Source organism: Neodiprion lecontei, chromosome 3, assembly GCF_021901455.1.
Source record: "Neodiprion lecontei isolate iyNeoLeco1 chromosome 3, iyNeoLeco1.1, whole genome shotgun sequence".
In the NCBI taxonomy this organism is placed as follows: Eukaryota; Metazoa; Arthropoda; class Insecta; order Hymenoptera; family Diprionidae; genus Neodiprion; species Neodiprion lecontei.
This window is the reverse complement of record NC_060262.1, coordinates 3,612,026-3,628,114: the sequence shown is the minus strand read 5'-3', so window position 1 is coordinate 3,628,114 and position 16,089 is coordinate 3,612,026. Positions and strand designations below refer to the sequence as shown.

The 16,089-nt window shown below is 36.6% G+C and overlaps 1 protein-coding gene across 7 annotated transcripts in view; it reads left to right on the top strand.

Annotated features, from left to right (window-relative positions):
• LOC107227254 (octopamine receptor beta-2R) overlaps window positions 1-12,706 on the top strand; it is a 169,405-nt gene extending 156,699 nt beyond the window's left edge. For 4 of the 7 annotated variants that reach the window (XM_046733602.1, XM_046733601.1, XM_046733600.1 and 1 more), the window contains 2 exons: window positions 608-2,226; window positions 5,232-12,706. In XM_046733602.1, coding sequence (XP_046589558.1) covers window positions 998-2,226; window positions 5,232-5,322 — 1,320 coding nt within the window. In that variant the 5' untranslated portion in view covers window positions 608-997 and the 3' untranslated portion in view covers window positions 5,323-12,706. Of the gene's footprint in view, window positions 1-607; window positions 2,252-3,036; window positions 3,074-5,231 lie in introns of all 7 variants that reach the window. The other 3 variants (XM_015668353.2, XM_046733603.1, XM_015668351.2) reach the window with 3 other exon arrangements.
• Window positions 12,707-16,089: the final 3,383 nt, after the last annotated feature.

The window sequence follows — 16,089 nt, the reverse complement described above, 5'->3', positions numbered from 1 at the left end:
CACTGGAGTTTCAATCAGCGAATTGATCTCATTTTCACTGAGGAGTTCATTATCGAAAGGTGACGTTTGGTTCTTTTTATTCTCAAAGGTAATCGTCGATCTGGATCCAGTATTGGGAAATGATCATGAGATGATGGATGAAGGGTTACTCTTGGTTCTTTTTACTCTCGAACGTAATCGCGAATATAGATTCGGTGCTGGGATATGATACCGGCTACTTTTTAAATATCAGATGCCAAGTCCTAAATTGATTTCTGCGTACTGTGAAACTGACTTGTCAATCCTTTGGTCGCGTTTTTGCCAGTGAGAGTAAATTTTTTCCCGATTCAGATTCTAATCATTAGTACGGCGTTAGTTGAAACATGTAGGTATACATGAATAAATAGAAAAAATTTTGTTTCCTCTGCTCGTAAACCATAAGACCGTAAAGAGTGATTGAAACCTTGATCTTAAGTTGATCTGAAAAGAGTAAGTTGAGGAAATTGCGGAGCCCTGTAAACGATGAGTAAATACATGTTACGTTCCCATCACTGAAAGGAAGCGTATTTGAAAGGTAAAGGTGATGGTTGATTCTATACTGAAGTCTGTGTTTGTTTTCTTTTTCCAGAGTCGTATCAGGGACAACACAGAGAAGGCAAAGTTAACAAACGTTGGCAAAAAGCGGGCGGAGGGGTTATAAAGATTTTTGCCAGAAGAGTGAGGTGAAAAGTTGAAGGACATCAGAGGGATCTCTGAAGAGTGGGCCGAAGCTGGTTTTCTCTCAGTATATTAATGAGCAGGTGAAAATATAAAAACAGAATACTTAAGAAGCAGTTTTTTTTTTTTCCAAAATTGAAACGATTCGCAAGCCGGTCGATTCGTTTCTCGAGTACCTTCAATAAGAACGGAGATTATCGCTCGTTTATGAAACATGAAGGAAATCGCATTGCGTATCGTTGGATCCTCGGTGACTTAGAAACTGTTGGAACCGGAAAAGAGTCGCTGAAAACGTCCGAAGATGGCTTCGACGGTGGAGCCAATGGAGGTAGTTTCAACATCGGACATAACATCGATAAGCGGACTTTCGACGGAGGATCCATCCGGGAACATAACACACGTCGAGGACGAGGAATGGTCCAAGATGTCAAAATCCATCCTGATAGGCTGCGTCCTCGGGTCGATAATCATAACGGCGGTGTTCGGGAACCTCCTGGTAATGGTGTCGGTAATGCGACACCGGAAGCTGAGGATAATAACGAACTACTTCGTCGTCTCTCTGGCCTTGGCCGACATGCTGGTGGCCATGTTCGCAATGACGTTCAATGCCAGTGTCCAGGTCACGGGGCGTTGGGTGTTCGGCTACTTCATGTGCGACGTTTGGAACTCGCTGGACGTTTACTTCAGCACGAGTTCGATACTGCATTTAATGTGTATATCGGTGGATCGCTACTACGCGATAGTAAGGCCGCTAAAGTACCCGATAAACATGACGAAGAGGGTGGTGGCCTACATGCTGCTAGCCTGCTGGCTCTCTCCGGCGATAATATCGTTCCTACCCATACTCAACGAGTGGTACACTACCGAGGAGAACAGCAAGTACAGACGGGAGTTTCCTGAGCTATGCGAGTTCAAGGTTAACAAGGTATACGCCATCCTGTCGTCGAGTATATCGTTCTGGATACCCTGCACCATAATGACCCTGACGTACTACGCGATATTCAAGGAGGCCAACAGGCAGGAGAAGCAGATGCACAACCGCATGGGTAACGCCATGCTCCTCAGTCACAGACCGAGCAAGGACTTGAACAACATGAACACCCTGAACAACTTGAACGGGGAACTGAACAGAGCCGGTTCGTCCAAGACCCTGACTCTGAACGAGATAAACACGGACCACCTTCACACGCCGACGAAGGACAAGAACATGATAAAAATGAAACGAGAGCACAAGGCTGCCAGGACGCTGGGCATAATAATGGGGACCTTTATACTCTGCTGGTTGCCGTTCTTCCTGTGGTACGTCACGATGAGTCTCTGCGGGCCGACCTGCTACTGTCCGGACATCGTGATCGCCATCCTATTCTGGATCGGTTACACCAACTCGGCCCTGAATCCTCTGATTTACGCGTACTTCAACCGCGATTTTCGGGAGGCTTTCAGAAACACACTTCAGTGCGCATTCTGCTCTCTGTGCAGGCGGGAACCGTCCGATCTTGATGCGCTCGACGTTCGGCGGCCTTCCCTCAGGTACGATATGGTCTGATCGAAAGAGGTACGAAAGTCTCACACTTCACTTAACTTCAATTCGCTTCAACTATTGTCGTCTATTGTATACAGTGCCGCATTATGCTTCTTTCTTACACTTACATCTCAGTGCTTATCTCGCGACTTTTTGCACCGTTGGATAGAACGACTCCAGACCCAAATCAAGGACATGCTTTCCATCGGCGTAACATCTCTCAGGCTCATTTTGATGAAACCTTTCGGTACTTCGACAAAATCACGTTCATTTGCTTCGCTGCTTGTTTGCAGGACTGGATAAACTTTTTGTACCACTAGGCAGTTCCTCAAAGGATTCGCTTCGTGATCATTGACCTCGACAAACGGGACGCTACTTCGCAACAACTTCATGGATTGGGTTTCGAGTCTTCCTTAACGTATTACGAGCAGCTTTGCAGATTTTGCATGCACTTTATACACTCTCTTTGTTGATTGACGAGTAGTAGTGGAAGGTGGTGAATAAAACAGCTGATACTAGCGTTGGCTCCTGCAGTGTGCGCATATAGACTATGTTCAAACATGCATCTATAGTTTCATAGGAGATTTTTTCGTCTCGCAGAGAATTACGTATGCAAAATATATTGTTACAATTTTTCATAGCTTTTATATTTTGCTTTACTTCGAATCTACACTTATCCGTTTCACTGTAAATAACACGACGATCCGAACCAATTCAAGCACTGATCTCATTTATAAGCTATACGTATATACTTTTACCGTGAAACAACGTCTTACAAAAAAATGAATGATATTCTTTTTCATTTATACTTTATTCAGCTTCTAACATGGAAATTAACCCAGCAATCTACCAAATGTACGTATTATCTGCTTGCAAGTATCTTTTCTACACGTTACTTATCGTTAAATGTGATTTTTCTTTGTAGTAATATTTATGTATAAAGATACGAATTTATTTAGCGCATGTTACTGATATTTTGGCATTCTTGATCTCCTGCACGTTCACGATTTATTCGCTCGTTAACTATTTTTTTGGAAGTCGGACGATGTTCTACATCGATTTGTCTCAGCCTTTTAATGAGAGGATGATAATTTTTTTTTTTTGGCTTACATATTCGTACGAATTCGAAGGAATTGACATTAATTCATATTACTTTTAAGTTCAACCGAAATTAGTTGGCTTCGAGTGACTTTCCAAAGTTTCGAGTGACTTGGAATGAATTTTAAAAACTTGAACCGATCTCAACTGACTTCAAAATGACTTCATATGAATTTGAATAACATCGAGTAATTTCAGAGTTTTCTAACCTGATCCACGTGACTTTGACTGATATTAAATGACTTTTTCTAGTGATATAATATGATTGAACATTGGTTTGAGTAATTCAAGATTTCACTCACATTCCCACAATTCTTAATCATTTCAATTGACCTCAAGTAACTCGACACGTGATTTCCAGTGATTTGAAAATTTTTGATCAACTTTGAGCATCTTCAAGAAACGAATATGATATAGCATCACCTGACTTCCCGTTCGTTGACATCCTCGTTATCTGACACGTGGCAAAAAATTAATTTCGAAAACTCACCTGTGTCCGTTTCGCAGCTCTGACATTTTCGTGGCTTAGGTGTTTTAAAAATTCCAATCCCCTTATCCAATTCCCGTTCGCAAAATTATACGTTACACGAATAACGAAAAACTTTGAAATGTGCCGGAAATGTGAAAATGTTACATCCCTGACAAATTCACGCCACTTTTCTTGTACTTTGCGGATAACATATACCCATGTATTACATAACAGCAAGTAACGTTTTCCTCATTTCTCAACACACCGCGAATAAACTTTGTTTGTTTGAAAAGTTTCTTCTGTATTCTCTGTGTACGTACACGTGTGTAGAGCATGCGATTGCTTCTGAATAATTCACGATAACTTGGCTGGTGAAGCTACAAGCCAATGTATCACATGGAGGTTTTTCCCCAACAACACACAATGAAAAGCTCAGGCTACACAAATACAAATGTACGCAAAGCTACCAACCGGATCCAAGAATCCGGGCAATCTCACACTCCGTAGAGAGAGATATTGTGTTTCCCGTCAGCAGCACAGTAATTTTGTCCAAGTATATGAGAATCAAGTAGATCATTACCAAATATATACTGGACAGTTCACCCCAAACCGTGACCTACGTCTGACGGCGATTTGATTTATCAAGTACGGCGTAAAGTGTACAAAAAAAAAAAGATAAAATAATCTTTCACCGAGTTTCAGATTCAGAGATTCAGAAAAATAATAACAAAACACACAATTTTCGAAGTGATAGCCCTGATCGATTGCCTTTGAATTCTTCTCGTGAATTCTGTATTGCGAAACGAAAATTTCGAGACTAAGATAAAAATAGGCAAGCCTTTGGTTTGGGAGCTACGGGCGAAACAAGTAATTAATAAATGTGAAAAATCGAATCAAATGTAAATTTCAAAAATAAAAATTTGTATCTTGCAGTTTTTTTTTTTTTCCCCACGTTTCAATTACTTGTTTTGCCTTCAGCTGATGAACCAAAGTCTTTCCCTCTTCCATCTCGGTCTGCAAAATTTTCATTCGTAACAAATTGCTGTTCAATCGAAAATTGGGTTTTCGTGTTTTTGGGAGAAGTAAAAACGAAGCCAATGAAACAAGAAACCTGAAGAAAGATTTTAATTTATATATTTTTTTTTCCGACAACTCTACGTCATACTTAAAAATAAAGAAAATTACCGACACCGAGAGTCATGAGTAGGTCAGTTTGGCGTGGAATGCCTCATATAATATACCTATCAAATAGTTCGGTTATTTTTCCTACGTGTCCTTATTTACGTCTTCAGTTTCCTTTATCGATTCGAATTTCGAAAGGAAATGGATAATTTACCAAGCTGTTTTCCTCCCCTCTGAATGGCGGATGTCCGCGATCATTATATTATTATCATTATTTAATTTTTAAAAGTTTCACCGGGGTTTCCATATCTCTTTTATTCCCAGGTACGATGATCGGACAAAGAGCATCTACTCTGAGACCTACATGAGGCACAACGATGGGAGAAGATCGAGCGAATTTGGAAGCAGTCTTTGAGATGAGACAAAATTTAGGTTTTAAGTCACTCCGCTCGTCCCATGAACAAACCAAAAAAAATAAAAAAAATAAAAAACGACTCCTAAAATTCTGCCAAATTAATGTTTGCAATGTTTATCTTATACACAATAATATGAATAGTCATCTATGTACACAAATATATATGAGAGACGAATGTATGATATGATATAAAATATAATATAACATATAATATGTATGTAAATGTATTTATGATAGATGTAACAATACACGGGATAACGATATATATATATATATATATATATATATATATATATATATATATATATATATATATATATATATATATATATATATGTATATGTATATGTATATATCATATATCACGACATAATAATAGTTAACAATAACAATAACGACACGATACGAATGCACCATATATTCTATTGCCAAAGTTTAGGCTTAAGCGAAGCGCTTCGCAGCTATTTACACCAAATCAAAGAAGGGGAAGATGAAAAGAAAAAAAGAAAAAAGAAAAAGATTAATTATGCCCACGTATTTTTGTCAATCATTATTTCGAATCAACAAAATTCATTAATCTGGCCGATGAATATGAGAGTGTGGAAATTCGATGCGTCTGACAAAACCGAATGTCATAAGGGTTTTACGATATATTTTTTATGTACAGTAAAATAAGAAGATTATTTATTATCTGTGTGCAGAGCGGAACGAAAATGAGGGATTGAGAGATTTTTAATGAAACTGATTGGCATTTTATTCCCTTATGCATTCGTTAAACGTTCTGTACCATAACATGCGATAGTTTGTGTTATCAACACATTTAAAGCATGTGTACGTTGTACGTGCATGTTATATGAATACGAAAAAAAAAAAAAAAAACAACAAAAAAAAAAACAAGAGGTGTATTAATCGATAATCGTTTGCGGCTAGTGATACTTTGAAGCTTTAATTAATTGTTATTATCATTATTATCAGGACTGTCTTTTTAATAGCTGGGGATTTTGCGGGGCAACGATTCCAGTTATATTTTTATTATACGTTATCCGCTGATTGTGAGAAAGTTGTTCGCGCGTGATAAAATTTATGTTGATACGGCCTAAGACTCGAATTATGATATTTTCAATGTTCGTTACGTCGCGTCAATTAATTATTCATGATTTTCAATATCGTTCAATAATATTTCGTCTCTTTCGGCTATTCGTTATTGTATCAACGGTAACAACAAGAAAAAGAAACGGAGTGGAAACGAGAAGAAGAAGAAGAAGAAGAAGAAAAAGAAGAGAAAGAGAAAAGGAGAGAAAAGAAAAAAAATAAAATTGGGGAATACTCAAAAGTGATATTACGGAATATACTTAACGATTAAGCGAAGTAATTATACGAGTACAATGATACAATTGATTCTAATGTAATAGCAATACGTAATATCGATTATTTCATTTTTTAGATAAAATACGTGTAATTCTATGTGGGAATTATAATACCGATCGTTGTTACCGTCATGATTCTTACCATTTATCAATAATTTGGCAATAATTCGTCGAATGGATGCCGAGATACCGATGCAATAATTACGATTTTTACCGAAAAGTCTGTATTTATTTTTTTTCTTTTATTTCTATTCGACTAATATTGCTCAATAATATTTTCCCCGATCCAAAAAATCACCTCTTCAGTTTACTGTTCTTGCAATTATTGTCGGTTATACTTTTAATCGAGAGTAAAAACTCTACCGAGAAAAAGAAAATGGAAATGAAACGTTCAGTCCCAAAACACTTGTTTATTTGAAAATGTACACGAGCTTTTTTAAAATAATCCATAGTCGATTTATTTTCATTGTAATTTCGATATCCTTGTCCGTTTTATCTGTAAATTTCGTATCGGAAACCGAGGTGAAGAATAATGAAAGAGGAAAAAAAAAAAAAAGATAACAGAAAATATGTTTTCGATAATACCGAATTGTAAATATTAAGCTGTAAATAATTTACTACACGAAAACAATATATTATTATTATTATTATTATTATTATTATTGTTATTATTGTTGCTGTTGTTGTTATTATTATTATTATTGATACAATATCGAAAGCGTGGAAAAGGCTTGGCGCAAATAATCAAAACCGTTTCTTCCAATTTCAGTAATAAGAGTAGATGATTTTTTTTTCTTCATCATGAAAATGACGATTAAGCCCTGCGTGTCAACAATCAAATGCAATACTAGATAACATAGGGCGTTTAGATTATCATACGTGTATTATACATTGAAAATTTGTACGATAATAACAATTATAATAACATTAACCAATAACGGTTATAAGAATAATAGTCAAAATGTGTGGAGAAAAAAAAACAAAAAAAAACAAACAAAAAAAAAAAAAAAAAATGAACTAAGGTGATACTTAATAACTGGAAAAAAAAACGTATTATTGAGAATTGCAATTTATATTTTGAATCGCGGATCGTGCAGCTCACCTTTAATAATACCTGTGAAATATTCTGCTGACATTGAATATAAATTTTACCCACGGATTGGGAAATTTTCAGCGTACGATAAGTTTGAAAAATCTGATAGTAGTACACAAAGGAATAATTAATCTATCCGTTTGTATGTAAATACGAGGAAACGGTAAACGAAATTCAACCGATATCCGCGTCAAATTGATGTACATATTTTTACGATTAAATTCTCAGCATGCTATTCGAATGTAATATGTATACCTTACGTACTCTGTATCAATTGTTATAGCTAAGAAAAGAACTAAATGAAATCTAACGATTATGCTGTAACAATTAAGATAATGAGAAACCGCGATATTGACGGTCAATTCAGCTGTATTAGAATTTTTATTTTTATTTTTTTTGTATTTCCGTAAATTCTCTAGTCATGTCGATTTTATCTCCAAAAGCAAAACAAAACGATTCATTATGCAACACAGGACTGAATGTTAAAACCATCCGTTCGTTTCATTATTATTATTATTATTTTTGTTGTTATTGTTATTATTATTATTTTATAGTCGTGTCGTGCATTTGAGGATTACGTCGATAAAACATTTTCGAGCAGTCGAAACTTCGGTCATTATCATTGTCATTGTTATCATTACGCTTACATCCCATTGATCGTGTAATACTAATCAACACTATGATACGAATTCAACTTTTGTTTGTAATTCATCGGCACCGTCGCGTCGACGTGATTTCGTTTTAATTATCATACCGTTGCGTGAATTAACGTGGTTTATTATTACTTTCATACGTTAGTTAATTTTCACAACACACGTGAGTCTTAATATATTTTTTGTCATGCCTAGACAAAAAATTCTTTATTATATTTACACGCATGTTATGAAAAATCTTGTTACTCGATACTCAAAAATACCCGTGCCGCATGTGACGCGATATAATTCTTGTTGTTTCTCGGGAGAAGAATTGAATTCTGACCTTTTGTTTTATTTTCTATTTTCTTTCTACGTCCGTGAAAAATAAGAATAAGACTAAAAGCGAATTTTCCGTTTAATTTTTCTCCGATTTTTTATCGAATTTATCGGGGCGAGGTTGAAGTTCCGAATTTGAAAAGTTCCGAAAGCGTCTAGTTCGAAGTTCAAAGTTACTAGATGCAAGATTTTGAAGATTCTTCAAGTTCCGATAGAGCAAAAATCAGAAAAATAGTTTCGATAGAGTGAAATTCCGAAAATTCAAATATACTCACAGAGTGTAATTTGGTCAACGTGTGGGTGTGAAAAATAAGAGAAATCGAAAATAAAAATTACTAGGATTCTGAACGTAAGAACATCGGAAATCCAAAACAAACAAAGATCAAAGTGGTGAAATTTCTGCCAGTCAGAAATTCACAGAACTGAAAATCTTCGAAATCATTTAGAATTTCTATGTTTCGGATTTAAAAATTTTTTTCATTTTCGCACCTTTGGAAGTTTCTTTACCCTTCCGGAATTTTTCCCTTTCGAATCTTTGAAGTTTCGTCAATATTTGATTCCTTTAAGTTTCACCACCCCAGAAATCGGATTTCGGCGCTTTCGGAATTTTTCAAAGTCGGAATTTCAACCCCGCCCCGAGTTTACCGATTCTTTGTAATCGTGAAAGATAACAGTGCTCCAAAATTAGATAAGCAAACGTGTGAAACTGGTACAAAGATAAGAAAAGTAGTAAAACTGATCAACATTTAGAATATTCAAGAATAACACGGTTGCATATATACATTCGGTGTTTATGTGTTTAATTTGAAAATTACTTCGCTCCGAGGTTTCATGTGACACGACGTGTATAATAATTAGTAAACTACGACTACGGAACAAGCGAGCAGCTCGCTTTCAGCTCGTAAACTGTTCTGGAAACGCGAGATTCTCACGCAAATTAACCGTTTACACAAAGATTTGAAGGTAAAAGTGAAAAAGGGTAGAAAGAAACGTGAGAGTTTTACGAAAGAGGAAAAAAGTAAAGTTAAAAATGGAATGAAGAAACGAAACGACGGAACGAAGAAAGGCGTGAATGGAGGGAAAGAAAGTCAAAATTTCGAAGACCATAAAAAGAAAGTCACGCTTTACCGTCGCTGCTTCACCTTTCCGTACAAAAATATGCGTATATTGAAAAAATTTCTTTTTCGAATTACGGACACACAAACAGATCGTATCGCTCTTTCCAAGTTACGTCCCTCGGTTTTAATGAACATGAAGTTATTTTCACGAATTGAAAATGCTAATGCCACCGCTTGTACCGTTAATTAACTATTTCGCGACAGATAGCGGGACGAAAATGAAATTTTGAAAATGCAAAGTATAACTGCACGAGGTGAGTGAAAAAGAAAAATTAATTGCAACGATATTGAATACGTCTAATTTTGTTGATCATAGTAGTTTTAATTTTTTTTTTTTTTTTTTGCATCTTTTCTTCTATTAGTTTCATTTGATGAAAAAAAAATGAGCGAAATTTAAATTAAAAAAAAACACAATTTTAATAATTGCGGCTTTAATTGATACCAAAGAGTAGAAGAGAAGGAAAGAAAGAATAATAACCGATAAAAGAATCTTCCTAAATTTTAAGATTCCTGAATCTCAATACTGACATATGATAATTAAATTGAAACGAAATGTGTACAACATTAATAAACTTGGCTAATCGCGATGTCGTGGAATGTAATAATGTTACGTACAATATAAAATATAGGTTTAACGTGAAATCTATGATAATAACGATGAAAATAATGATAATGATAATACCTTATCGGTAGTACACTGTACGTGATACATACCTATATATTAGGGTGAGCCAAAAAAAAGAAACCAACCTATCGAATTTATGGTCTTAAAGTGACCCATTTACTACGAAAAACATTTTTTCAAACGGGAGAATTTTTTTCTCAGTAAATAGATCCTTTTGAGACCATAGATTCGATAGGTTAGTGTTTTTGGCTCACTCTGATGCATACATATACGTATGTGTGTGTGTGTGTGTGTGTGTGTGTGTGTGTGTGTGTGTGTGTGTGTGGGTGTGGGTGTATGTACCCATGCATATACCGTATACTTAGGTGAATGTACATACCCATCTATAATATATGGATCGTGAGAAACCCATGCTGTAATAAATAAGCAATATTTTGATGAAAAGTAAGTAAACCTGTGCATAATATACCATAATATACATGTATACATATATGCCCTTATTATATGCAATATTATAATAGGTACCTATGGTATAGATACCTTATATTACACCGTGCGGAAGCGACGATGTCTTGTCGGGCAGCATAATCAAAACGCAAATACGTAAAATATGCGAATAAAAAATAGAAACTAAAGAGGAACGATGAACATTGTAACCTCTACTGGTCACCCTTCGCCGTGAATAAAACAAAAATAGCCAAGAAATAGACCAAACGAGGTATGAATACGATGACGGTATAAATTCACTCGATATATTCGCATTACTTACCGTAAATTTTACGCACCAATCGGAGATTTAATTACATAAATAAATACATCTAAATCCGTACAAAATGTAACAAACGCACATTAATTAATTAAGACCTGCTAAAGACGAGGTGCAGTTAATGCGATTCGGTTATATGAGATTTTTTGTTTTTATTATTGTTTTTTTTCTTTTTTTGCTCACATTTTCGATATCATTCGTCGCGAAATTTTAATACGATAATTGCGTGAGCTGCACTTTTGACTTAAGCGTCGAACGACCAATGCATATTAAACTGAAAGGAAATAAAAATCAAATCCGTATGAATTCAATTAGCTGCCCAGTTTTCTTGTACCCGTAATTAATATGTTGTAGAAGCGAAGGATAAATGTGAATATAATTACGAAAAGTGTAAATGTCTTTGTATAAGAATGGAAAAAATTAATAAAAACGTATTATACAGTATGCGGATCGTGAGAGAAATTCGGATGTTGCAATGTTGTAAACAGCTTTGTCCGAAGGGAGTAAAAAATAATGAAAGGATAAAAGGAACGCAGCTTGATACATATTATTAAGGGTATGCAGTACCGTTGCCCTTACCGACCGAGCAAAGTCACTTTTTTTTTCTTCCTATGTTGAATTAACAAACGAAGGGAAAGGGTTCAAATTTCTACGGCGCATCGTTTTTTCATAGTGGAATTCAGGAAAGTTACTCATATACTGAAAATTGCCAAAAAATGTGTGGTGTGTTCTTTTTGTTTATTTAATGTAGAAGGAAAAAAGTGAGTCTGCTCGGTTGGTAAAGGTAGGAGTACCACGTACCCTTAAATCGTTGTGGCAATGTTTGGTAAAAAATTACTAAGTAAACTTCGAATGTCATGTTTAATAGCCCAACGTTACCCTATACAAATAAATTAAGCAAAATTCTCGATCAACGGATTAGGTATAATTATGTCGATCGTGTGTCACGATTGAAAACCACGCTCATAGGACGTTACATTAGATACATTAAAGGTAAAATTTTTTACACGATTATCACTAATCGCTAACATATACACCGTAGGATTACGTATGTATGTAACGTATATATATATATATATATATATACATATATACATATATGTATATATATATATTAAGTGTACAATCAAAAATGAGATAATATCTTGAACGAAAAATATGAAAGAGAAAGAGTAGCTCCGCGGTTGATCATTATCCATGCAATAAACGATTGAACGAACAGTTATCGCGGCACAATGGAAAATGCGCTAAATTATTCGACTAATCTTGCAAATCGTTATTAAAGCGCATCGTGCAGCAACGTAGACAATCATAAATTGTACTATAATAGTTTTGAAAACTTTTCAAATTTCGCTTATGTATTCGTATTTAAGATGGTATTGAACTGTGAACGGAAAAAAAAAAAAAAAAAAAAATTATACTTGAGGAGAGGATGTTTCAATCAGAGTAAAAGTTTGAACAATTTTGTGTAATAGGGTGGAAAACAAAAATTTTTATCTGTACATTGGCCAAGGAGATGAGTTTTGGAGAAACCAAAAATGAAGTGTGACTGGGAACGGCTTGTGATTTGAAAATTCGTGACTTTGATTTTGACGAAAAATTGAATTATCACATTTTCAAATGGAGCAGCATAATTGCAGCAGCGATTGATCTACTGTTTTGTTTTATATGATTCAACCTTTGAAGAAAACGTATAATTATACACTTAATTGGTTCATAATAAATTTTACCCAAAACAAAAAAAAAAAAAAAAAAACATAAAGAAAAAAAACCAAGCTGATTGACGCAGCGGTAAATTCATCATCAAGAGTATAAATCGAAATAAGGTATGATAAGTGTACTGTAAATAGTGAATGTATAATGGCGAAGATGTATAGTATACCGTACTGAACTGTATAGTATGGAGAAAAGAATAACAATAACAATAACAACAATAATAATTATAATGATATAACCAGAAAACCGGACCGTATAGATTTATATACCTGTATGATTGTACTTTAAATTTCCGTATTCCTTTTTTGTTACAATAATTTATTTTATACAAAAATTCAAAGCATAAATAAATCGGTCAGTAATTGCAATAAATTGTTTTTCTAGAAACCGCATGGCAAGGATTTTTGTAGCCAATGGTATAACCTTTACAGTTCACGCGAACTGAAAGATCTATAACTAGACTTACACTAACTGAAAAAGTTTGATCTGGATATAAAAGAAGTTGGAAAGTATCCGAGTAGTTTGTTTTATATCTTACTCAAGAGTTCGGGAAAGTCTTGTGATCAGAAATCTTGTGATCTTTTTCACTTATAATAGCACCCGTATCGATGCAGGAAGAATAGAAACATCTACTTTCAAGTTGAGCGAGCCATCCTTGCAATATTCAGCATCGAAGCACCTTGTAAAGATTTGTCTGAAAGGATTCTTGCAGAGAGTAAAAAGGAATTCATCCCTTAAACAAACATTCGTCGTATCTTATGTTTTCCCATTATCAAGGTAAATTCTTCCCTGTAAATTACTTATCATTTTTCCCACAACTAGGTTCAGCAAAATTTTACGATTCGAGCGAGGAATTGTATCTCCTTACTAGGAAATCAAGTCGCCATAGCAGCAGACTTCCAATTAGAAAAGTACGAGATCTGTAAATCACCGATTTTCTCCGTTCCGTGATACATTGTCGCATGTAAAAAAGCATTAGAAAAACATTTTTATTAAGAGCGAAAATGGCTGTTTGTGTGGTCGAAACCACCCTCAAGTCTTAACCAAAGACTTATTTCTTGGAATGTCTCGATTTTGACGTGATTTTTTTTTTGCGATCATACCAATCGGACTTTATTCACTATCAACAGACGATAATATCCGCAGAGCTTTCACCCTCGGAGGGTGCGTCCGTTATTTTTTGGTGGCTTTTAAAGCCCGTAAACGGCGAAATTTTTCCGTGAAAGTCAGATGTGTTTAATGTTTCACGATGTGCTGAGAACAATACGTATCACGGAACGATGAGAATCAGTGAGTTACACCTACGGCACTTTCCTTTCGAGACGTGAGTATCTACCTATATTCTATACATTCACTGAATTTATTCATCCCTTCAGCAATACGATGCTTCGTTGACTCCCCTTTCAGGAACCGTAGGACTCATTAGCGGAGACGACATTGACTTCAATTAACAAATGAAAGACCACGTGCAATTATTTCGCAGCGGGTTTTCCACCACCGCGCGCTGCCTGGAGAGAACAATGAAAAGCAATTATTTTTAACAGCCGCACGGCGATGGCAGAATAATTCGTCACTTCGCGTGAGGCGCAGGAACAGCATCGGCAGGAAGCCTGGATGAATCACCGGGTTCGATACGGAAAGCGTGAAATTTTTTTTGCAATTGATAAACAAGCGGAGGCATCGCGACGCAGCTAGTATCGTTGGAATTCCAGGCCTCGTACCACTCCAAGTATCGATTACCAGCCACCACCATCAGCCTGTAAACGCAGTCCTCATCATTCTTCGCTAAGCCCGACAGTTCCAATGGACAATTGGAAAAGGGTCGTAAGGAGCTGGCCCGAGTGTTCCGTTGATCTGGATAATGCATCTGCCACTGGTAACGAGCTCTACTCGTCGCAGAGTCCGATCCGGAAAAGGTTTCCGCTGCGGATAACAGGCTGCGTTCAATCACAGTGCGTTTATCCAGACGCGTGTTTCACCCTTGCGATTAACCACTATCACTGCCAAGTGCCAGCCGATAAAAATCATACCCTTGGGGTGAAACAAAGTCGCGTGTTATACCGCAAGCTTGGCACCAATCATTTCTGACGTTAATTCTAGCCCTCGTATCCTTGACCGCGTTTTTTGGCAGTACAGGATACGCCGCCGCCTTCTTCCTTCGTTAACTTTAACCACCTACCGTATTCTCGTTCACCTTGCCAAAACCTGTGATTAACCTCGACTCGTGTCCGAAAACTACTGGCCATGAGAAATGCCTGATCAAATAACAGAGGATACGGTATCAGCCAAGGTTGATGTAGCTTCAGACGTGCAAACTGGAGGAAAAATGTGATTAAAATTGTTCCCGAACCTTCGTTTCAGCTCAAGGTTAGCAGTTGAAAACGCCACTACGATCATAAAAAATATTCTAAATCGTAAATCAAGGTTAATGTGCTGTACAAAACCCTTCATGCACCATGTCGTTTAAATCGAACTCACGCAGTCTCTGATTTACACCATCTCTGCTTTTTACCAGGTTTTCCAAATTCAACTAACACAAATTCGACGATACTTACGCGCAAGTCCGCGCTGTATGTAAACTCTTTTTCCTATTCATCAGTTGACCACTTAAAGCTTTTACCGAACCGTATACACTCGTTTCGTTTCATCGAGTGATCGATATGCCAAGCAGAGATATACAATCTCTGGAATCAGAAGTGCTCTTCGAACGCGGCTTGAGCCGTTCCATGTCAACTGATCCAAAAAAAAGTATGCGGATTGCACAATATCTGCGAATGCGGGTGCACGGTTCGCTTTTACCCGGACAGGCAAAGCTCGGAGTGGAGTAAGTCACGTGTCCGTAGGACGCGACGCGTTGCAGGTGCAACGATGCCTGGCCGTTCCGCATTGCAGCAACACCAAATCCAACCCACACATGCAGTCCACCTAGCACATAGTGGACGCCTACCACGAGCCACCTCGTAGTCGAATGGTGTACCCAACGCACGGAGCTTACTCCATGTGCTTTGTGCAAGCAGTATGCGACGGTGTGCGAAGTATCCGCCGAGGTTTCGCTCCACTTGTCGGCTACAACGCATGGTCACATTCTTTTATCACCAACGGTGAAGAGAG